Genomic DNA, 22,869 nt, shown 5'->3' with positions numbered 1-22,869 from the left:
CCTATCCTTCCACCCTATCCTTCCATCCTATCCTTCCATCCTATCCTATCCTTCCACCCTATCCTTATTTCCTATCCTTCCATCTTATCCCTCCACCCTATCCTTCCATCCTATCCTTCCACCCCATCCTTCCATCCTATCCTTCCACCCTATCCTTCCACCCTATCCTTCCACCCTATCCTTCCATCCTATTCTTCCATCCTATCCTATCCTTCCACCCTATCCTTATTTCCTATCCTTCCATCCTATCCTTCCATACTCCTGAGACCAGAATGGGCTCCACTCTTCAGTGTCGTAAGAGCGTCCTCCACTAATCTTAGCTTGACTCTGTATCATTCTATGCCACAGTGGGCTATACGTCGCTGCCTGACCACCTTCCAGAATCATTTGCCCAGGGTCGGACTGGCTGTTCCAATTTAAAGCCTAGTGGGCTTGTCAATTATTTATTTTTTTGCAACATGATAATTATCTGGCTAATAATGGGACCTTGAGGAAAAAATAGTCTGATGTGTTAGAAATGCCAGGTCCATTTTTTGGTCTCAGTCCGACCCTGCATTTACCTGTGCCCTGCACCGTACCATGTATGCTCCCAGGCTTTGATGGCAAAACCTGGCCATTGATCAACAAAAGGCGAGGCTGGGCTCTTCAATACCATGAGTTACCGCACTCCCGCTCATCCGAGTAATAGCTCTCCCTCCCCAATGGGACCTGCATTAGTTCTGGCAGCCTGCCACAAATAACTACCGTCAGAGGACTATCACATTCACCCCTCCTTTCAGTCTTTAACACCCTTCCTCTAGAGAGACCAGTGTGTTTTCTTAGGATAAAACTAACAAACAGATGCTAGTTCAAAGGGGAGTCTGGTGAACACTAAAGTGCCCAAAGGCCATTCAGGGCTCAAGGTGTCATGTGGGCCTTTCTGTCCTTCAAGCATGAGAAATGGATGCATACTATCTCTCTTCATGTTACGTTGCGTGTCGGTAGGAGGTTTTGAGAGTAAGGGAAGTGGAAGGGCAAGGGGGTTTATCTTACTGAAAGCCTTTTGTGGGTGCAAAGATTACATTTTTTTAAATTTCACCTTTATTTAACTAGGCAAGTCAGTTAAGAACAAATTCTTATTTACAATGACGGCCTAGAAACAGTGGGTTAACTGCCTTGTTCAGGGGCAGAATTATAGATTTTTACCTTATCACCTCAGGGATTTGATCTAGCAACCTTTTGGTTACCGGCCCAACACTCTAACCACTAGGCTCCGGAGCAGCAATAATCAAGGGCTGATCCAGGTCTTTTAGCAATCACAAATACAATACAGACAACAATAGGCACTTCAACTGGTCAAAAGCAAAGAAAAACTCATATTTTACTGGGTGACTTTCACTTTTACTTGAGTCAAGTAAAAATGACTCAGGAAATGTTTTAAGTCACCCAGTAAAATACTACTTTAGTAAAAGTCTAAAAGTCTTTGGTTTTAAATATACATAAGTATCAAAATTAAAGGTAATTGCTAAAATATACTTAAGTATCAAAAGTAAAAGTATAAATTGTTTTAAATCCCTTATATTAATCAAACCAGATGGCAAGATTTAATTTTTAATTTTTGTATTTACAGACAGCCAGCAGAACACTCCAACACTAAGACAATCATTTACAAAGAAAGCATTTGTGTTTAGTGAGTCTGCCACATCAGAGGCAGTAGGGATGACCAGGGATGGTCTCTTGATAAGTGTGTGAATTTGAAAATGTTCTTGTCCTGCTAAGCATAAAAAATGTAACAAGAACTTTTAGGTGTCAGGGAAAATGTATGGAGTAAAAAGTACATACTTTTCTGTAGGAATGTAGTGGAGTAAAAGTAAAAGTTGTAAAAAAATATATAAATTGTAAAGTTAAGTACAGATACCCCACAAAAAAATACTTAAGTAGTACTTTAAAGTATTTTTACTTACACCACAATATTTTTGTGTTAATGGTGCAATCAGTTGGTTGTAGTTTTGGATAGAGCAGACCATATATTTTTGTTAGCTGCACGTGTGACATAACTCCTCCAGTCCTATTTATAATATCATTAATAAAGATTATACCGTTTGTAATTTTGTAAAAAAAAAATATATCAATTTGTATATTTGAGTTTAACCATAATATTTGTTGTAATATGTGTTCTGTCGTTTAAGGTGGATTATACTGAAATTGCAACCAGCTTTCTATCGCTTGTTTTAAAAATAGCGATTTCATTTTTCATGACCTTTGTCTTGCTGCAGTTGATAACCAGGCCTTCTTGCTGGCCAAATGGCTGGATTCGGTCAATTTTTGGCTTGTAGATGTTGGTGTGTGATAAAAGAGTTGTCATCGGTGAAGTCAAGGTCTTAGTAAAATACAAGGTCCATCGTATACCTCTTGCCTGATCTTCTGTTGTTCGCCGCATCACCCAGTCTATTGCCAGGTTGGAGAGTAGGGCTGAAATCACACAATCTTAACAAACTCCAGACTTCACAGCAAAGCTCATGTTGTTCGTTCCCACAGTGCATGAGAAGTTGCTGCAGAACTGTTTTATGATGTTAACGACATGGGTGGAAATTCCATAAATTCTTAATATCTTCCATAAGCTTCCGTGGCGGATGTTGTCAAAAGTCTTCTGGAAGTCAATAACGTTGATGCAGAGCTTGCAACGCAACTCACTACATTGCTCAATAATGTTCCTGAAGGCAAAGATCTGGTCTGTACAGCTCCTTCCTAACCCTAAAACCCGCTCGTTCGTTCATAAGCACTTTGTCTACAGCTGAAGAGATCCGTTGTACGATAATCTTGCAATAGATCTTGTTGGGAACTGATACCCATCCTGTTTTTGCAGTAGTGTGCCCTTCCTAGGTACCTGTATGATGATCCTTTTGGTCCAATCTGAAGGTATATTTCCTTTCCTTCAGATGTCAGTGAAGATTTTGAACAGCTCTGCATTGAGGCTATCAGGACCTGGAGCTTTTCCATTCTGTAGTGAACTTGGTAGTGATTATCTCTTCTTCGGTTGGTGGGTCGGTGTTTATGTGTAGATCTTCTGGAGCAGTGTCAGGTGTGTTAATTAGATCCACAGTTCTCTGTTGAGAACCTCTGAAATGTTCTGTCCACCTTGCTTCCTGTACATTTTCTGTATTTGACTTGAAGTTTCAGCCACAGATTAGGTTAGTGATTTTGTATACTGTTCCTTACACCCTTTTGTCTCTTCTAACTAGCCTGTTGTCTCTTCTTACTAGCCTGTTGTCTCTTCTTACTAGCCTGTTGTCTCTTCTTACTAGCCTGTTGTCTATTCTTACTAGCCTGTTGTCTCTTCTTACTAGCCTGTTTGTCTATTCTTACTAGCCTGTTGTCTCTTCTTACTAGCCTGTTGTTATTCTTTACTAGCTGTTGCTATTCTAACTAGCCTGTTGTCTCTTCTTACTAGCCTGTTGTCTTTCTAACTCCCTGTTGTCTCTTCTTACTAGCCTGTTGTCTATTCTTACTAGCTGTTGTCCTATTCTACTAGCCTGTTGTCTCTTCTTACTAGCCTGTTGTCTCTTCTTACTAGCCTGTTGTCTATTTAACTACCTTTGTCTATTCTACTAGCTGTTGTTCTTCTACTACCCTGTTGTCGTCTTCTTACTAGGCCTGTTGTCTATTCTTACTAGCCTGTTGTCTAGTTCTTTACTAGCCTCTTGTTGTCATCTTCCTTAACTAGCCTGTGTCTCTTCTTACTAGCCTGTTGTCTCTTTTTACCACGCCTGTTTGTCTGCTTCTAACTAGCCCTGTTGTCTCTTCTAACTAGCCTGTGTCTTTCTAACTGGCTGTTTGTCTGCTTCTTATAAGCCTGTTTGTCTCTTGTTACTAGCCTGTTGTCTTCTTACTAGCCTGTTGTCTTTAATATGGCTAACTAGCCTGTTGTCCTCTTTCTAACTAGCTGTCGTCTCTTCTAACTGCCTGTTGTCTCTTCTTACTAGCCTGTTTCTATTCTAACTAGCCTGTTGTCTTTCTAACTAGCCTGTTGTCTCTTCTTATAGCCTGTTGTCTCTGTCTAACTAGCCTGTTGTCTCTTCTTCTAACTAGCCTGTTGTCTCTTCTTACTAGCTGTTGTCTCTTCTTACTAGCCTGTTTTCTATTTTTACACTAGCCTGTTGTCTCTTCTTACTAGCCTGTTGTCTTTCTAACTAGCCTGTTGTCTCTTCTAACTAGCCTGTTGTCTCTTCTAACTAGCCTGTTGTCTCTTCTAATAGCCTGTTTGCTCTCTTTAACTAGCCTGTTGTCTCTTCTTACTAGCTGTTGTCTCTTCTTAACTGCCTGTGTTGTCTCTTCTAATAGCCTGTTGTCTCTTCTTACTAGCTCTGTTGTCTATTCTTACTAGCCTGTTGTCTCTTCTACTAGCCTGTTTTGTCTATTCTAATGCCTGTTGTCTCTTCTTACTAGCCTGTTGTCTCTTCTTTACTAGCCTGTTGTCTATTCTTACTAGCCTGTTGTCTCTTCTTACTAGCCTTGTTGGTCTATTCTTACTATGCCGTTGTCCTATTCTAACTGCCTGTTGCCTCTTCTTACTAGCACTGTTGTCTATTCTAACTACCCTGTGTTTTCTTACTAAGCCTGTTGTCTATTCTTACTAGCCTGTTGTCTATTCTTACTAGCCTGTTGTCTCTTCTTACTAGCCTGTTGTCTCTTCCTTATCTAGCCTGTTGTCTATCTTAACTACCTGTTTGTCTATTCTGACCTAGCCTGTTGTCTAATTTCTTCTTACGCTGTTGCTCTTCTTCTAGTGTTGTCTATTCTTACTAGCGTTGTTCCTTCTTACTAGCTGTTGTCTCTTTTCTAGCTGTTGTCTTTTACTAGCCTGTTGTCTCTCTAACTAGCCTGTTGTCTCTTCTTCTCTGTTCGCAACTTTAGCCTGTTGTGTCTCTTCTAACTAGCCTGGTTGTCTCTTCTTACTAGCCTGTTGTCTCTTCTTTACTAGCTGTTCTCTCTTCTGAACTTAGTCTTTCTGTCTTTGTCTTTCTATGCTTTACTAGCCTGTTGTCTCTTTCTACTAGGCCTGTTGTCTCTTCTTACTAGCCTGTTGTCTCTTCTTACTAAACTGTGTCTCTTACTAGCCTGTTGTCTTTCTTACCACTTAGCCTGTTGTCTCTTCTTACCAGCCTGTTGTCTCTTCTTACTAGCCTGGTTGTCTCTTCTCACTAATGCCCTGTTGTCTATTCTTTACTAGCCTGTTGTCTCTTCTTACTAGCCTGTTGTCTCTTCTTACTAGCCTGTTGTCTCTTCTAACTAGCCTGTTGTCTCTTCTAACTAGCCTGTTGATTTTTCTGTACTGCTCTTCCAGTTTCTGTTTCAGACTTTTTGATTTGTCATCTGTTGTTTTCTCTTACAGGCCCCTTCTTTCTTCAATAATTTTCCATGTTTCTGGGGTGATTAATTCCTCAATAATTTTCCATGTTTCTGGGGTGATTAATTCCTCAATAATTTCCCATGTTTCTGGGGTGATACATTCCTCAATTTCCCATGTTTCTGGGGTGATTCATTCCTTCCATTGCCGCCTTCTCTGTCCATGGTTTCTTTGCTGCTTTTACTGTAAGCCTTAATCACTTTCTCCCACTTCCTATCTATATATATATATATATTCCCCTCTTAATCTTCTTCTTCTGTGTTGTTTGAAAGGGCTTAAGACGTGTTGCGAGCTTGCATTATGAATGTTTTCTTGATGGTTTGGTCTCTCAGCATGCCAACATGTTGGTGGTCCTGAATGTTTCAGCTGGCAGTCACAAGATGGTGGTCACTGGCGACATCTGCCCTCCTTCGCAACTTGATGTCCCTCAGCAAGCTATTTTTCTTTATATTTGGCATCGTTTGTGGGAGCATAACACTGAATTATTGTTAGTTTGGTATGTTGTCCATTGAGTCTGTGTCACAACTTCCACCGAAGTTGGTCCCTCTCCTTGTTGCGGCAGCGTTCGGCGGTCGAAGTCACCGACCTTCTAGCCATCGCTGATCCACTTTTCATTTTCCATTGGTTTTGTCTTGTCTTTCAACACACCTGGTTCCAATTCCATCAATTACATGTTGTGTATTTAACCCTCTGTTCCCCCCATGTCCTTGTCGGTAAATGTTTCTTCTAGTGCTTATGCACGGTATGCTGGTATTTACCGGGTTTTGTTTGACCCATTTATTGTATTGTTCTGTTGACGGTGGTTTATGGATATTAAACGACACTGTTTTAAATCAGTTTTCGCTCTCCTGCGCCTGACTTCTCTGCCGCCAGTACGCAGCTCACTACAGAATTACCGACCGGAACTATGGAGTCAGCAGGAGCAGGTACCCCGGGTATAGGGGTGGAGGAGCGCGTCCAGGAGCACGCAGCAATGCTCCACCATCTTGGCACCGCCATGGACCGCGTTGTCCAGACAATGGACCACTGGGAGAGACAGGGAGTTCTTCCAGCGCCTCCACCAGCACAACCGGGGTCTCCACTGAGCGCCCCTCTTCCTCCTGGTCCCAGTGGGATTTGTCTCTCCCTGCCCCAGGAATACGATGGGAAGGCTGCGAACTGCCAGGGGTTCCTTTTACAATTGGACCTATACCTGGCCACCATCCACCCGGCTCCATCGGGCCGTGAGAGGGTGTCCGCCCTCGTCTCGTGCCTCACCGGGAAAGCCCTGGAGTGAGCCAACGCCGTGTGGAGAGAGGGACCAGTTTGAGGAGTTCACCCGCCGTTTCCTTTCTTCGACCACCCGCCCGAGGGTAGAGCGGCGTGTGAGCGCCTCTTCCATCTGAGGCAGGAAATGAGGAGCGCCCAGGAGTTCGCCCTGGAGTTTAGGACCCTGGCTGCCGGCACGGGATGGAACGACAGGGCCCAGATCGACCATTACTGCTGCAGTCTGCGCGAGCATGTCTGTCGGGAGTTGGCCTGCAGAGACACCACCCTCACGTTCGACCAGCTGGTGGACCTGTCCATCCGGCTGGACAACCTGCTGGCTACCCGTAGATGTTCAGATCTGGGTCTAGTAGTTCCATCCTCCCGCACCCCCTCTCCGATACCCATGGAGCTGGGAGGGGCGGTGCGCAGGGAGACCGGAGGGGGTTCCAGCTCGTGCACCATTTGTGGCCGCAGAGGTCACACTGCCGGTCGGTGCCGGGTTGGTTCCTCTGGGGATCGAGGCAACAGGTGAGCCAGTACCATTTTCACCCAGAGCCCTCTGTTTGTGTATGTTACTTTCCCTGAGTTTTCCCCGCATTCCCAGCATAAGGCGCTCGTAGATTCTGGCGCGGCTGGGAATTTTATTGAAGAGCGTTAGCCCATAGTTTAGGGATCCCCATTGTTCCCGTGGCTGTGCCCTTCCCCGTTCACTCCTTAGATTGTCGGCCATTAGGGTCAGGTTTGATTAGGGAGGTCACCGCTCCTTTGGGCATGGTGACGCAGGGGGGTCACAAGGAGAGAATTAGTCTCTTCCTTATTGACTCTCCTGCGTTTCCCGTGGTGCTGGGCCTACCCTGGTTAGCTTGTCATAACCCCACTGTTTCTTGGCCATAGAGGGCTCTCACTGGGTGGTCGCGAGAGTGCTCAGGTGGGTGTTTAGGGGTTTCCGTTGGTGCTACTACGGTGGAGAGTTTAGACCAGGTCTCCACCGTGCGCATTCCCCCTGAATATGCCGATTTGGCTCTCGCCTTCTCCAAAAAGAAGGTGACTCAATTACCACCCCATCGACGGGGCGATTGTGCGATAAATCTCCTGGTAGACGCTGCACTTCCCAGGAGTCACGTGTATCCCCTCTCACAGGTGGAGAAGGAGGCTATGGAAACATATGTCTCCGAATCCCTGCGTCAGGGGTACATTCGGTTCTCCACTTCACCCGCCTCCTCAAGTTTATTTTTTGTGAAGAAGGAGGGAGATCTGCGCCCATGTATTGACTATCGGGGTCTGAATCAGATCACTGTGAGGTATAGTTACTAGCTACCGCCCATAGCCACAGCGATTGAGTTAATGCACGGGTCGCGCTTCTTCACCAAACTAGATCTCAGGAGCGCTTATAATCTGGTGCGTATCCGAGAGGGAGACGGCTTTCAGTACCACCTCAGGGCACTATGAGTACCTTGTCATGCCGTACGGGTTGATGAATGCGCCATCAGTCTTCCAAGCCTTTGTAGACAAGATTTCCAGGGACCTGCACGGGCAGGGTGTAGTGGTGTAAATTTATGACATTTGATATACTCCACTGCATGCGCCGAGCATGTGTCCCTGGTGCGCAGGGTGCTTGGTCGCCTGTTGGAGCATGACCTGTACGTCAAGGCTGAGAAATGCCTGTTCTTTCAACAGTCCATCTCCTTCCTAGGGTATCGCATTTCCACCTCAGGGGTGGAGATGGAGAGTGACCGCATTTCAGCCGTGCGTAATTGGCCGACTCCCACCACTGTAAAGGAGGTGCAGTGGTTCTTAGGGGTTGCCAACTACTACCGGAGGTTTATCCGGGGTTTTTGGTCAGGTAGCGGCTCCCATGACCTCACTGCTGAAGGGGGGCCCGGTGCGCTTGCAGTGGTCAGCTGAGGCGGACAGGGCTTTTCGTCACCTGAGGGCTCTGTTTACCTTGGCTCCCGTGCTGGCCCATCCGGATCCCTCTTTGGCGTTCATAGTGGAGGTGAACGCGTCCGAAGCTGGGATAGGAGCCGTGCTCTCTCAGCGCTCGGTTACGCCACCGAAGCTCCGCCCCTGTGCCTTCTTCTCGAAGAAGCTCAGCCCGGCGGAGTGAAACTATGACGTGGGGGACCGGGAGCTGTTGGCTGTCGTCAAGGCCTTGAAGGCGTGGAGACATTGGCTTGAGGGGGCTAGACACCCTTTTCTCATCTGGACTGACCACTGTACATCCGGGCAGCAAGGAGACTGAACCCTCGCCAGGCAAGGTGGGCCATGTTTTTCACCCATTTTGTATTTACCCTTTCCTACACACCAGGCTCCCAGAACGTAAAGGCAGATGCATTGTCCCGGCTGTATGACATAGAGGAGGAGCCCATGGATCCCACTCCCATACTCCCCGCCTCCTGCTTGGTGGCGCCGGTAGTGTGGGAGCTGGACACGGACATTGAGCTGGCGTTACGTGCAGAGCCTGCTCCCGTCCAGTGTCCCGCTGGGCGTCTGTACGTCCTGTCTGCTGTTCGTGACCGGTTGATCTATTGGGCCCACACGTCACCATCCTCTGGTCATCCTGGGATCGGTTGGACAGTGCGCTGTTTGAGAGCGAGGTACTGGTGGCCTACCTTGGCTAAGGACGTGAGGGTGTATGTTTCCTCCTGCTCGGTGTGCGCCCAGTGTAAGGCTCCTAGGCACCTGCCCATAGGTAAGCTACACCCCTTACCCGTTCCACAGCGGCCTTGGTTGCACCTGTCGGTGGATTTTCTGATTGATCTTCCACTATCACAGGGTAATACCGCAATCCTGGTCGTTATGGATTGTTTCTCTAAGTCCTGCCGCCTATATTCATTTTTTTTTTTAAACATTCTTGAGACATGGGTAGGTAGGATCCTTATTTTTGTTTTATTTTCCAGAACAGAACAAAAAGCATTTAATTTAATCAGGTTATGTGGACAAAACTGTTTTCTGTGAGACTGCAGTATGTATGGTACATTCAGTTTCTGAGACTCCTTGATTACATAACAAGAAGCTATTGGACTCCTCACTGGTCATGAGAAATATTTAACCATATTACGAGGAGGAAGTTAACCACAGAAAAAAAGTGTTTTTCCCTTCTCAAGTAATAATTAATGGTTTTATCTGACAGATTGTTGGCGACTATGAACCAGATAAGATGTAAAACATTCTCAGATAATAAAAATAGGTTCCTCATCCTTGCACGACTCTTCCAAGGTTTAAGAATGTTTACTCAAGGACTGACCAGTCAAAGACACTAAATGAAAGTTGCCATGGCGCCCAGTCTCTTCCAACTCCTAGTATCTCCTTGGAATGGACACCAAGTGATGCAACTACCACTTCTTACTACATGTACTTAGCCAGGACGGTCCACTCAGTAACACTTGCCACTGTTCACCCATTTAACCCTAATCCATTAGCGATACCATGTTTATAGACATGCTGTTAGCATAGATTCTAACAGCATACAGTACACAACTAGGAGAGAAGCAACCGGAACAACGTCATGAGTCCCTAAGAGCATCGTTTGTGGGAGCATAACATGTGATTACTGTTAGTTTGGTAGGTTGTCCATTGAGTCTGGCAGTTATCATTCTGCTGCTGATTGGTTTCCATTCAATTACAGTTCTCTACACCTTTCTGTGGGATGATRTCGACTCCATTCAGGGGTGTGAAGTACTTAGTAAAGATACTTTAAAGTACTACTTAARTCGTTTTTTGGGGTATCTGTACTTTACTATTCATATTTGACAACTTTTACTTCACTACATTCCTAAAKAAATCAATTATGTACTTTTTACTCCATACATTTTCCCTGACATCCAAAAGCACTTGTTACATTTCAAATGCTTAGCAGGACAGGTAAATGGTACAATTCACACGCTTCTCAAGAGAACATCCCTGGTCATCCCTACTGTCTCTGATCTGACCGACTCACTAAACACAAATGCTTCGTTTGTAAATTTTGGCTGAGTGTTGAAGTGTGCCACTGGCCATCCTTAAAAAAAGAAAATGGTTCCGTCTGGTTTGCTTAATATAAGGAATGTGAAATGATTAACACTTTTACTTTTGATACGTAAKTATATTTAAAACCAAATACTTTTAKACTTTTACTCAAGTAGTATTTCACTGGGTGACTCACTTTCACTTGAGTCATTTTCTATTAATGTATCTTTACTTTTACTCAAGTATGACAATTGGGTACRTTTTCCACCACTGACACCAGCGTGTAGTACTGTTTCTCCAGCGCTGGTTCTCGTGGATTCAGAACTAGTCCACCTCACTTCACTCACCCCCAAGATCTGTAACTTGTATCTCCTCATTTCGTTGGAAACCTGTGCCAGCTTTCTGGACTCAAACATTGTTCAAAAATGACAAAAGCCAAAGTGCAGTTTGTTTTTGGTGTTTAGTGCTCCCATAAGTCAGTCACTAGTTTCCCRTAGGCTTTCACTGATGGTGGTCATACGAGTCTGGGACTCTGGGAGATCTTTGCATCCAATTGTAGAATTGTAATTTGTTGCGGTTTTTGTAGGACAAAGTTTTTGCGGTTTCGGGTTGTTAGCCCCATGCCCAACAGTCCAACCTTTCTGTTTTCAGGAGATGTTGGAGATGATTTGTTAGTCCTCTCCCCTGACTTTTTGTCTTCCTGGTGATGGATTACAGTCTCATACAATGTGAGTCCAGACAGGCTTTAGGTTGTGTACAAGCAGCCCTGGTGCGTCAAGCCCAACCAACTACTGTTATGTTGGTTTCACCAGTTCGTACCAGCAGCGCAAACATTTTTTGGGACTGAATCAACAGTGGACTAATTAAAAAAATACCAGAAGATAGTTTGAGTGGATTATTCCTTTAATGAAATGTTGAAATAAGCATTTTCAATTCTTGCTAAGTCATGCCATGTAATTATCAGCCTTTTACTATTACTTAGTATCGATAGGAAATAGAAGGTAACCACTGAACATGCTAATTCTGCTGTTGTCAAATATGCTACTGCCACTCCAGAGAACCACATTGACTTTGTCTCCTTCCACCAGGACTAGTGTGACTCCATTGGCCCCGCTGTGGTAAATACCGGATTTTGGGTYGGCATWTTCATAGACGGCAGCCATGTTCACACCGTTCTTRAGCAACGCTGCATTCGCCACCCCTGAATTCCCAACATTGCAAGTGAATGTGAAGTAGTAGGCCCCTCCCACAGGTGCAGTAAAGACACCTGCATCAGGTGGGAAAGCAAGGTGGACAAAAACAACTTTGTGTGATTATGACACAACAGAACAAGGACATAAAGACACCTCAGTAAAATACATAAACGTGCAATCTGTAGCTTTCATCATTGCCAATGGCAACTCAGTACTACAAACACTTTCAGCCAAGAACCGAAAGATTAAACAAACTGTTTGATGCGCTAAGTCCCATCCCCTCAGTTTACAAGTGCAGGACAGCGTTTGACACAAAATTAAGTTACAGATTGCACCTTTAATAAAATGCTGAGAGACTTATCTAGTGGGTAAATACCTGTTTCTGGGTTATATGCTTCACCGATGTTTGTAGTGACCTTTTTATACACCACGGTGGTGTCCTCGTCGAAAGGTCCGAAGTGATAATGTTCCTCACTGACCCTAAGTGAAGTGGAGAAGGCCACTTTTGGTTTGCCTGTAAAAATACATTATGTTCAGATTACTACACATCAAACRTTTCAAGMCRGATAGTTTGACATCCTGAACTTTTGCACTTCTTTCCAATGATACTGTGAAATAATGACAGAGCATGATGAACACACACTTCTATTGATCATGCATGAGTACACACACACACACACACACACACACACACACACACACACACACACACACACACACACACACACACACACACACACAGTGTTCCTGCACGCCCGTAGGAATATCGACACACACTGTTCCTGCACGCCCGTAGGAATACCGACACACATAAAGAAACTAAGTCTAGGGACAATGATAAGAAATGGCCAACATTACTGTTACCCTCGCTCTCCAGTTTCTCCACTCGGGCTGTCAGTTCCCTCAGCAGCCTGTCAACCTCAGACGGGACAGCTGAGAAAGATGTTGAGATGGGAACCTGGTTTGGCCCAGGTGTTGGTGAGATAGGCTCACTCTCCGTCTGAGTCTCAACCACACAACAGCAAAGCAACACCACCACAGCCAAAACGGACTCCATCACAGGGCTTTTGAACGAACCGGGTGGGAGAGATTTGCTGAGATGTCTGACTGCTCCTCATATGTTGAGTTAGATATATATGGATTGGTTTATTTAAAATGTAACCAGGGTTRCAAAATTCTGGGAACTTTTCAAAAATCCCCAGCTTTTGCAGAAATCCTGGCTGGAAGATTCCTGGAATCAGGAGGGAAAAGCAGGAAATCCGGGACTCCTCCAACCGGGATTTCTGGACCACCGGGGAATTTGTAGTAATTACCGGAATTTTGCAACCCTGGTATCAGCAAAGTTCACTCAACTCTGTGTGTCAACAAATGACATCAAACCGACCCTTCGCTTTTTACTGTAATAGAACAGCAAAGACAAAATAATATTTTGATTAAAGGAGCATTCCACAATATTTCTATAAAATGTATGTCTATGTTTTATCTATAGTAGTAAAGGAAGAAAATATCTAAACATAATACCCGTATGGCCAACTGACATAACAGTGAAATAGCAGATATGGATGATAACAAGAAATACACTTGTTTCTCTATCATCAATGTTTAAACAAATAAAACAACATTCTTGAGACATGGGTAGGTTGGATCCTTATATTTGTTTTATTTTCCAGAACAGAACAAAAAGGATTTTATAAAATTAGGTTACGTTAACAAAACTTGTTTTCTGTGAGACTGCAGTATGTATGGTACATACAGTTTCTGAGGCTCTTTGGTTACATAAGTGAAAAACATTCAATTCAACTAAACATATTGTCACGCCTGCTCCCGCTCTTCCCCCCTGGCGCTCGAGGGCACCAGGCTCCCCAGCACTTCTGCCATCATCATTACGCACACCTGCCTTACCCCCGTCACACGCATCAGCGATTATTGGACTTACCTAGACTCAATCACCTCTGTCATTACCTTCCCTATATCTGTCTGGTTCCCAACTCTGTTCCCTGCTTCTGCATTGATTGTCATATGTCCTTGTTTACCCGTGTGCTGACGCTGTTCCTGTCCTGTTACCTGTTTGTTCCTGATGAAATGTTGACTCCCCGTACCTGCTTCTCATCTCTGGCGTCGGTCCTTACACATATGCTCTAGTACAGTGTGCTCAGGCTCACTGTAGTTAGTGCTGGATATCTTAGTGGGGGGATTCCTATGCATCTGCGACATCTGATAAACCAGTTGTACTCTATTGGTGATTAAGAATCTTTATAAATCATACATTTGTAAAACCTTCAGAATCCTGTTTGCATAAACGTTGGAGAAATGCACCTGTAGTATTTCCTGAAGGATGACGAACATCAGTGTTTGATTATTGTACATACATTCCTACAAAACTTTACAATCATTATAGTTACAACAAGCAAATGGTATGCTCTCCTCACATTGGAAAGAGCAGGACACCAGTGAATGTGCTCCTGTATCCATTGTCATAGATGCTGTTGTCCCTCCAGAGGATAATGATAACATGATCACCTTCATCTAACTGCAGTATTACACTATTTGACCCCATGCTGTCAGTTTTATCATTTTCAATCATTGCAGCCATATTTTGGCCATTCTTCAACAGGGCCGCATTCACTTTTCCTGTAGTCCCAGAACTGCAAGTGAACGTGAAGTAGTAGACCCCTCTCACCGGTGCAGCAAAGACACCTGCAGTGCAGACAGATGAGATGCATGCAATAGATGCATTCATTTCAACATCATACTCGTGATAAACATGAATTCCTTTTGGTTCAATTTATATAGAATAGTTGACTTGCATGTTTGATGTTCGAAGGTATATAAAAGTCACGGACAATCAAAGCCCTCTGAGCTCATATTACAATTTAAAATAAATGAAATTAGAAACAGTAATTATGCTGTAAAATAAACTACCTGTTCCAGAGTTGTAAGCTTCGCCAATGTTTGTGATAACATTTGTGAATATCAGGGTGGTGTCAATTTTAAAGGGCCCTTTGTGTTGAGATGATGGGAAGAGTGATGCTGAGAACGCCACCTTAGTCTCTCTGTGAAGAAACAGGTGTAAATTATTTCAAGAACACACACAAAAACACCAAAACTGATTGAAATGAACTTTGTCTATAGAAGTACAGGCCGTTGGGGCAATTCACAATATTACAAAATGTAGCAAGAACACCATCATATCGTGCTCAGTTACTCACTCTTTCCATTTTGACACTAAGTTCTCTCAGCACAGTGTAGATGTCCGATAGGGAGCCGGTGGTGGCAGCAGCTTCACCGACACTCTCCAGCAGCTCTTTCATCCAGATGTTTCCTACTTTGCCGTCAACGCGTTGAGAGCTTTTGCTTGCGACGTTTCCCTCACTACTGCTCACAACTTGCGCACCAGACAGACTGCAGCAGCACAGCAACAGCAGCAGAACACAGACAGACTCCATCTCTTAATAAAGCAACAAATTAAGGTGTTTGTAACTAGTCATTCCTGTTGGCTATTTATACACATGCCTGGTAAAACAATAACATCGGGTTCCATGGGAATAGGAGTATGCCAAAATAATAATTCTTCTTCAGAACCAAAAAATTAATAATCAACTAGATGTTTCTCATCAACACGGCATCTGATTTAACCCTATGCAGATATTTGTAAGGATACACGTGAGTGTTTTTGGTCTGTGTCCCCACCCCCTGAGCAGCCATTGGACTCCTCACTGGTCATTAGAAATATGTAACCATATTACGAGGAGGAAGTTAACCACAGAAAAAAAGTGTTTTTCTCTTCTCAAGTAATAATTCATGGTTTTATCTGACAGATTGTTGGCGACTATGAACCCTGGTATCAGCCAGGTTCACTCAACTCTGTCTGTCAACAAATGACATCACCAACCCTGAAGTAGAGCAACAAAGACAAAAAAGCATATTTTGATTAAAGCGCATTCCACAATATTTCTATAAAATGTAGGTCTATGTTTTATCTATAGTAGTAAAGGAAGAAAAACTAAACATAATACCCGTATGGCCAACTGACATAACCTTGAAATAGCAGATATTGATAACAAGAAATACACTTATTTCTCTATAACCAATATTATTATTATTTTTTAACATTCTTGAGACATGGGTAGGTAGGATCCTTATTTTTGTTTTATTTTTCAGAACAGAACAAAAAGCATTTTATTTAATCAGGTTATGTGGACAAAACTGTTTTCTGTGAGACTGCAGTATGTATGTGTCACACCCTGGCCTTAGTATTATTTGGGTTAGGGTTAGGGTTAGGGTTAGGGTTAGGGTTAGGGTTAACCCTAACCCTAACCCAGGGCGAATGCCGGAGCCCGCCTGGGATTCAGGTTCTGCGGCCGGAGTCCGCACCTTTGGGGGGGGGGGGGTACTGTCACACCCTGGCCTTAGTATTATTTGTTTTCTTTATTATTTTAGTTAGGTCCACACACAAACACACACACAACACACACACCACACACACACACACAACCTACACACAACCACACACACGACCCTACACCACCACCACAACACCACCACACCCACAGCGACCACAGCACACACACACACACCACACACAGCACACAGCACACAGTGTTCTGCACGCTCCGTAGGAAATCAGACACACACTTTCCTGGCACGCCCGTAGGAATACCGACACACATAAAGAAACTAGTCTAGGGACAAATAGATAAGAATGGCCAACATTACTGTTACCCTCGCTCTCTCAGTCTTCTCCACTCGGGCTGTCAGTTCCCTCAGCAGCTGTCAACCTCAGGACGGGACAGCTAGAGAAAGATGTGAGATGGGAACGCTGGTTTGGGCCCAGGTGGTTGGTGAGATAGGCTCACTCTCCGTCTGAGTCTCAACCACACAACAGCAAAGCAACACCACCACAGCCAAACGGGACTCCATCACAGGGCTTTTGAACGAACCGGGTGGGAGAGATTTGCTGAGATTCTGACTGCTCCTCCATATGTTGAGTTAGATATATATGGATTGGTTATTTAAAATGTAACCAGGGTTGCAAAATTCTGGAACTTTTCAATAAATCCCCAGCTTTTGCAGAAATCCTGGCTGGAAGATTCCTGGAATCAGGAGGGAAAAGCAGGAATCCGCGGACTCTCCACCTGGGATGTTCTGGCACCACCGGGATTTGTAGTAATACCGAATTTTGCAACCCTGGTATCAGCAAAGTTCACTCAACTCTGTGTGTCAAAAATGACATCAACCGACCCTTCGCTTTTTACTGTAATAGAAACAAAGACAAAATAATTATTTTGATTAAAGGAGCATTCCACAATATTTCTTATAAAATGTATGTCTATGTTTTATCTATAGTAGTAAAGGAAGAAAATATCTAAACATAATACCCGTATGGCCAACTGACATAACAGTGAAATAGCAGATATGGATGATAACAAGAAATACACTTGTTTCTCTATCATCAATGTTTAAAACAAATAAAACAACATTCTTGAGACATGGGTAGTTGGATCCTTTATTTGTTTTTTTCCAGAACAGAACAAAAAGGATTTATAAAATTAGGTTACGTTAACAAAACTGTTTTCTGTGAGACTGCAGTATGTATGGTACATACAGTTTCTGAGGCTCTTTGGTTACATAAGTGAAAACATTCAATTCAACTAAACATATTGTCCAGCCCTGCTCCCGCTCTTCCCCCCTGGCGCTCGAGAGGACCAGGCTCCCCAGCACTTCTGCCATCATCAGTTACGCGAACACCTGCCTTACCCCCGTCACACGCATCAGCGATTATTGGACTTACCTAGACTCAATCACCTTAGCCAGGACGGTCCACTCAGTAACACTTGCCACTGTTCACCCATTTAACCCTAATCCATTAGCGATACCATGTTTATAGACATGCTGTTAGCATAGATTCTAACAGCATACAGTACACAACTAGGAGAGAAGCAACCGGAACAACGTCATGAGTCCCTAAGAGCATCGTTTGTGGGAGCATAACATGTGATTACTGTTAGTTTGGTAGGTTGTCCATTGAGTCTGGCAGTTATCATTCTGCTGCTGATTGGTTTCCATTCAATTACAGTTCTCTACACCTTTCTGTGGGATGATRTCGACTCCATTCAGGGGTGTGAAGTACTTAGTAAAGATACTTTAAAGTACTACTTAARTCGTTTTTTGGGGTATCTGTACTTTACTATTCATATTTGACAACTTTTACTTCACTACATTCCTAAAKAAATCAATTATGTACTTTTTACTCCATACATTTTCCCTGACATCCAAAAGCACTTGTTACATTTCAAATGCTTAGCAGGACAGGTAAATGGTACAATTCACACGCTTCTCAAGAGAACATCCCTGGTCATCCCTACTGTCTCTGATCTGACCGACTCACTAAACACAAATGCTTCGTTTGTAAATTTTGGCTGAGTGTTGAAGTGTGCCACTGGCCATCCTTAAAAAAAGAAAATGGTTCCGTCTGGTTTGCTTAATATAAGGAATGTGAAATGATTAACACTTTTACTTTTGATACGTAAKTATATTTAAAACCAAATACTTTTAKACTTTTACTCAAGTAGTATTTCACTGGGTGACTCACTTTCACTTGAGTCATTTTCTATTAATGTATCTTTACTTTTACTCAAGTATGACAATTGGGTACRTTTTCCACCACTGACACCAGCGTGTAGTACTGTTTCTCCAGCGCTGGTTCTCGTGGATTCAGAACTAGTCCACCTSACTTCACTCACCCCCARGATCTGTWACTTGTATCTCCTCATTTCRTTGGAAACCTGTGCCAGCTTTCTRGACTCAAACATTGTTCAAAAATGACAAAAGCCAAAGTGCAGTTTGTTTTTGGTGTTTAGTGCTCCCATAAGTCAGTCACTAGTTTCCCGTAGGCTTTCACTGATGGTGGTCATACRAGTCTGGGACTCTGGGAGATCTTTGCATCCAATTGTAGAATTGTAATTTGTTGCGGTTTTTGTAGGACAAAGTTTTTGCGGTTTCGGGTTGTTAGCCCCATGCCCAACAGTCCAACCTTTCTGTTTTCAGGAGATKTTGGAGATGATTTGTTAGTCCTCTCCCCTGACTTTTTGTCTTCCTGGTGATGGATTACAGTCTCATACAATGTGAGTCCAGACAGRCTTTAGGTTGTGTACAAGCAGCCCTGGTGCGTCAAGCCCAACCAACTACTGTTATGTTGGTTTCACCAGTTCGTACCAGCAGCGCAAACATTTTTTGGGACTGAATCAACAGTGGACTAATTAAAAAAATACCAGAAGATAGTTTGAGTGGATTATTCCTTTAATGAAATGTTGAAATAAGCATTTTCAATTCTTGCTAAGTCATGCCATGTAATTATCAGCCTTTTACTATTACTTAGTATCGATAGGAAATAGAAGGTAACCACTGAACATGCTAATTCTGCTGTTGTCAAATATGCTACTGCCACTCCAGAGAACCACATTGACTTTGTCTCCTTCCACCAGGACTAGTGTGACTCCATTGGCCCCGCTGTGGTAAATACCGGATTTTGGGTYGGCATWTTCATAGACGGCAGCCATGTTCACACCGTTCTTRAGCAACGCTGCATTCGCCACCCCTGAATTCCCAACATTGCAAGTGAATGTGAAGTAGTAGGCCCCTCCCACAGGTGCAGTAAAGACACCTGCATCAGGTGGGAAAGCAAGGTGGACAAAAACAACTTTGTGTGATTATGACACAACAGAACAAGGACATAAAGACACCTCAGTAAAATACATAAACGTGCAATCTGTAGCTTTCATCATTGCCAATGGCAACTCAGTACTACAAACACTTTCAGCCAAGAACCGAAAGATTAAACAAACTGTTTGATGCGCTAAGTCCCATCCCCTCAGTTTACAAGTGCAGGACAGCGTTTGACACAAAATTAAGTTACAGATTGCACCTTTAATAAAATGCTGAGAGACTTATCTAGTGGGTAAATACCTGTTTCTGGGTTATATGCTTCACCGATGTTTGTAATGACCTTTTTATACACCACGGTGGTGTCCTTGTCGAAAGGTCCGAAGTGATAATGTTCCTCTCTGACCCTAAGTGAAGTGGAGAAGGACACTTTTGGTTTTCCTGTAAAAAYACATTATGTTCAGATTACTACACATCAAACATTTCAAGACGGATAGTTTGACATCCTGAACTTTTGCACTTCTTTCCAATGATACTGTGAAATAATGACAGAGCATGATGAACACACACTTCTATTGATCATGCATGAGTACACACACACACAAACACCAAAATTGATTGAAATTAACTTTGTCTATAGAAGTACAGGCCGTTGGGGCAATTCACAATATTACAAAATGTAGCAAGAACACCATCATATCGTGCTCAGTCACTCACTCACCATTACATGCCTTCTCCAGATTTTCCACTTTGGCACTAAGTTCTCTCAGCACAGTGTAGATGTCCGATAGGGAGCCGGTGGTGGCAGCAGCTTCACCGACACTCTCCAGCAGCTCTTTCATCCAGATGTTTCCTACTTTGTCGTCAACGCGTTGAGAGCTTTTGCTTGCGACGTTTCCCTCACTACTGCTCACAACTTGCGCACCAGACAGACTGCAGCAGCACAGCAACAGCAGCAGAACACAGACAGACTCCATCTCTTAATAAAGCAACAAATGAAGGTGTTTGTAACTAGTCATTCCTGTTTGCTATTTATACACATGCCTGGTAAAACAATAACATCGGGTTCCATGGAATAGGAGTATGCCAAAATAATAATTCTTCTTCAGAACCAAAAAATTAATAATCAACTAGATGTTTCTCATCAACACGGCATCTGATTTAACCCTATGCAGATATTTGTAAGGATACACGTGAGTGTTTTTGGTCTGTGTCCCCACCCCCTGAGCAGCCATTGGACTCCTCACTGGTCATTAGAAATATGTAACCATATTACGAGGAGGAAGTTAACCACAGAAAAAAAAGTGTTTGTCCCTTCTCAAGTAATAATTCATGATTTTATCTGACAGGTTGTAGATTAGATARGCRACTATGAACCAGATAAGATGTAAAACATTCTCAGATAATAAAAATAGGTTSCTCATCCTTGCACGACTCTTCCAAGGTTTAAGAATGTTTACTCAAGGACTGACCAGTCAAAGACACTAAATGAAAGTTGCCATGGCGCCCAGTCTCTTCCAACTCCTACTATCTCCTTGGAGTGGACACCAAGTGATGCAACTACCACTTCTTACTACATTTACTTAGCCAGGACGGTCCACTCAGTAAAACTTGCCACTGTTCTCCCATTTAACCCTCATCCGTTAGCGATACCATGTTGATAGACATGCTGTTCGCATAGATTCTAACAGCATACAGTACACAACTAGGAGAGAAGCAACCAGAACAATGTCATGAGTCCCTCAGAGCATCGTGCCCCACTAGCAATGGTTTCGTCTGCACAACAAGTGAAAAGATGCCAATACATACATGGATTCAGAGTAGGTCGACTGAGGCAAAGAGGATCAGGACACCTAGGTCTTTGCAATCACTTTTTAATCATTGGGTGGGTTTTACGTAAGCCTGATAATATTGAGAGTGGACAGCGTTAGCAGCAGAGGCGTTTGTCCTCTTCAGGGCCCTAATCTCTGCAGGTGTCGAAGTGAAAACTAAATGACTTATAGGCATCAAAATCCCAACGATGCCCGCGAACACAATACACACAAAGCCCCACACAAGCACACAGCTGCAGAGGACATCCACCACCACCAGCCAAGGTCTTAAGTCTGCCACTAGGGAACACTGAACCACAGTAAAGGATTAAAAAAGGATGACGTGTGGCTATAGGGACCATACTTTCAATCAGTGTACTACATACCATGTGAGACTGGGACAACACAGAGCACGGTTCAGTGATTGATGCCAATTTCTACAGACGTGAACAATTTACACTCACACTTCTGTCATGAAGACTAACCCAGAGAAGCCAAGTAGAGTTGTTTGATGTATATTTGTTAAGATGTTTGGGCCTATTCTAAACCTGGGGGTAAACAATAGCCAAAACAACTCAATGAAGCCCCAAAGGGCAACGTTGGCCAAAACAATTCAGAGGCAGGCTTATTCTATTGCCAACAGACAAAGTCTCATGTTGTTAAGTGACTTCACACCTCATGAAGTATACCATGAAGTTATTAAAAGCCAGACAATGACCTGTCATAAAACACATGGAATTGTTATTTAAAGAGACATTTGACCTTGATATAAAACATACCAACACTTTAGTCAGTCATGTTGTAGTCTCCTTTCAACAGGATTTTGGTTGAAGATTTAACACAAGGATTTGTCATCTTTACTACTCCCTAATATGGCAAGGCATTCCAACCCCATAGTAAAAATACTCCCCCGCCAAACCATCCACACTGTATTGTCTGAGAACAAGCTCTTCTGGGAATTAATTTGCTTCCTCCCACCATTTAATTGCACGTCATAATCTGTTGGTTTAATAACTACTCCGGATGCATGCCGTGACTTGGGAAAGCTGTGAATAGCCTATGAAGGCTATTCTAAACTGTATTATGCACGTCGGTACTAGTCCCAATTGAGTGTACTTATTAGGTTGCAATATACTGTATTTCCATATGTGAAATGTCTTGGTGCAGAGCTGGCAGAGACGGTCGGCCAAGAGGACAAACTGACAACGCAAAAAATCCCCCACTCGCTACGAGGGTCAATGTTCAAGGTAGTTTGGTGTTTAAATTGAGAAACATTAACCAGAGATGGCCATGTTCTGTTATAATCTCCACCCGGTACAGCCAGAAGAGGACTGGCCACCCCTCATAGCCTGGTTCCTCTCCAGGTTTCTTCCTAGGTTTTGGCCTTTCTAGGGAGTTTTTCCTAGCCACCGTGCTTCTACACCTGCATTGCTTGCTGTTTTGGGGTTTTAGGCTGGGTTTCTGTACTGCACTTTGAGATATCAGCTGATGTAAGGGCTATATAAATAAATTTGATTTGATATAAAATCAACTTGTCATTACAGTATCTGACAAATGTTTACAGTACCTATCCACCCAGATCCATTAATGGTATAGTTCTCCCAAATAACTTTGTTTCCTT

General features: G+C 43.4%; 2 protein-coding genes and 1 long non-coding RNA gene across 4 annotated transcripts; all 3 read right to left on the bottom strand.

Annotated features, from left to right (window-relative positions):
* Positions 1-11,467: 11,467 nt before the first annotated feature.
* LOC111954333 (complement C1q-like protein 2) lies at positions 11,468-12,974 on the bottom strand. 2 transcript variants are annotated; one of them, XM_023973980.2, is made up of 4 exons: positions 12,765-12,911; positions 12,640-12,716; positions 12,152-12,289; positions 11,468-11,849 (listed from the first exon to the last, which is right to left on the bottom strand). In XM_023973980.2, exons 1-4 carry the CDS (start codon positions 12,830-12,832, stop codon positions 11,557-11,559), a joined length of 576 nt encoding a protein of 191 aa, XP_023829748.1. In that variant the 5' UTR covers positions 12,833-12,911; the 3' UTR covers positions 11,468-11,556. The 2 variants fall into 2 exon arrangements, with proteins under 2 accessions (XP_023829748.1, XP_023829747.1); XM_023973979.2 differs by having other exon boundaries at positions 12,640-12,974.
* A 437-nt stretch (positions 12,975-13,411) lies between these two features.
* LOC139023246 (uncharacterized) lies at positions 13,412-17,591 on the bottom strand. Its single transcript, XR_011474394.1, has 2 exons — positions 17,334-17,591; positions 13,412-13,490 (listed from the first exon to the last, which is right to left on the bottom strand). It is a non-coding gene; the product is annotated as an uncharacterized lncRNA (long non-coding RNA).
* A 1,465-nt stretch (positions 17,592-19,056) lies between these two features.
* Positions 19,057-20,742, bottom strand: LOC111954332 (complement C1q-like protein 2). Its single transcript, XM_023973978.2, has 3 exons — positions 20,159-20,742; positions 19,741-19,878; positions 19,057-19,438 (listed from the first exon to the last, which is right to left on the bottom strand). Exons 1-3 carry the CDS (start codon positions 20,412-20,414, stop codon positions 19,146-19,148), a joined length of 687 nt encoding a protein of 228 aa, XP_023829746.1. The 5' UTR covers positions 20,415-20,742; the 3' UTR covers positions 19,057-19,145.
* Between the last annotated feature and the right edge of the window lie 2,127 nt (positions 20,743-22,869).

Source organism: Salvelinus sp. IW2-2015, linkage group LG28 (assembly GCF_002910315.2).
Source record: "Salvelinus sp. IW2-2015 linkage group LG28, ASM291031v2, whole genome shotgun sequence".
In the NCBI taxonomy this organism is placed as follows: Eukaryota; Metazoa; Chordata; class Actinopteri; order Salmoniformes; family Salmonidae; genus Salvelinus; species Salvelinus sp. IW2-2015.
This window is presented reverse-complemented; position numbering and strand designations above follow the sequence as displayed.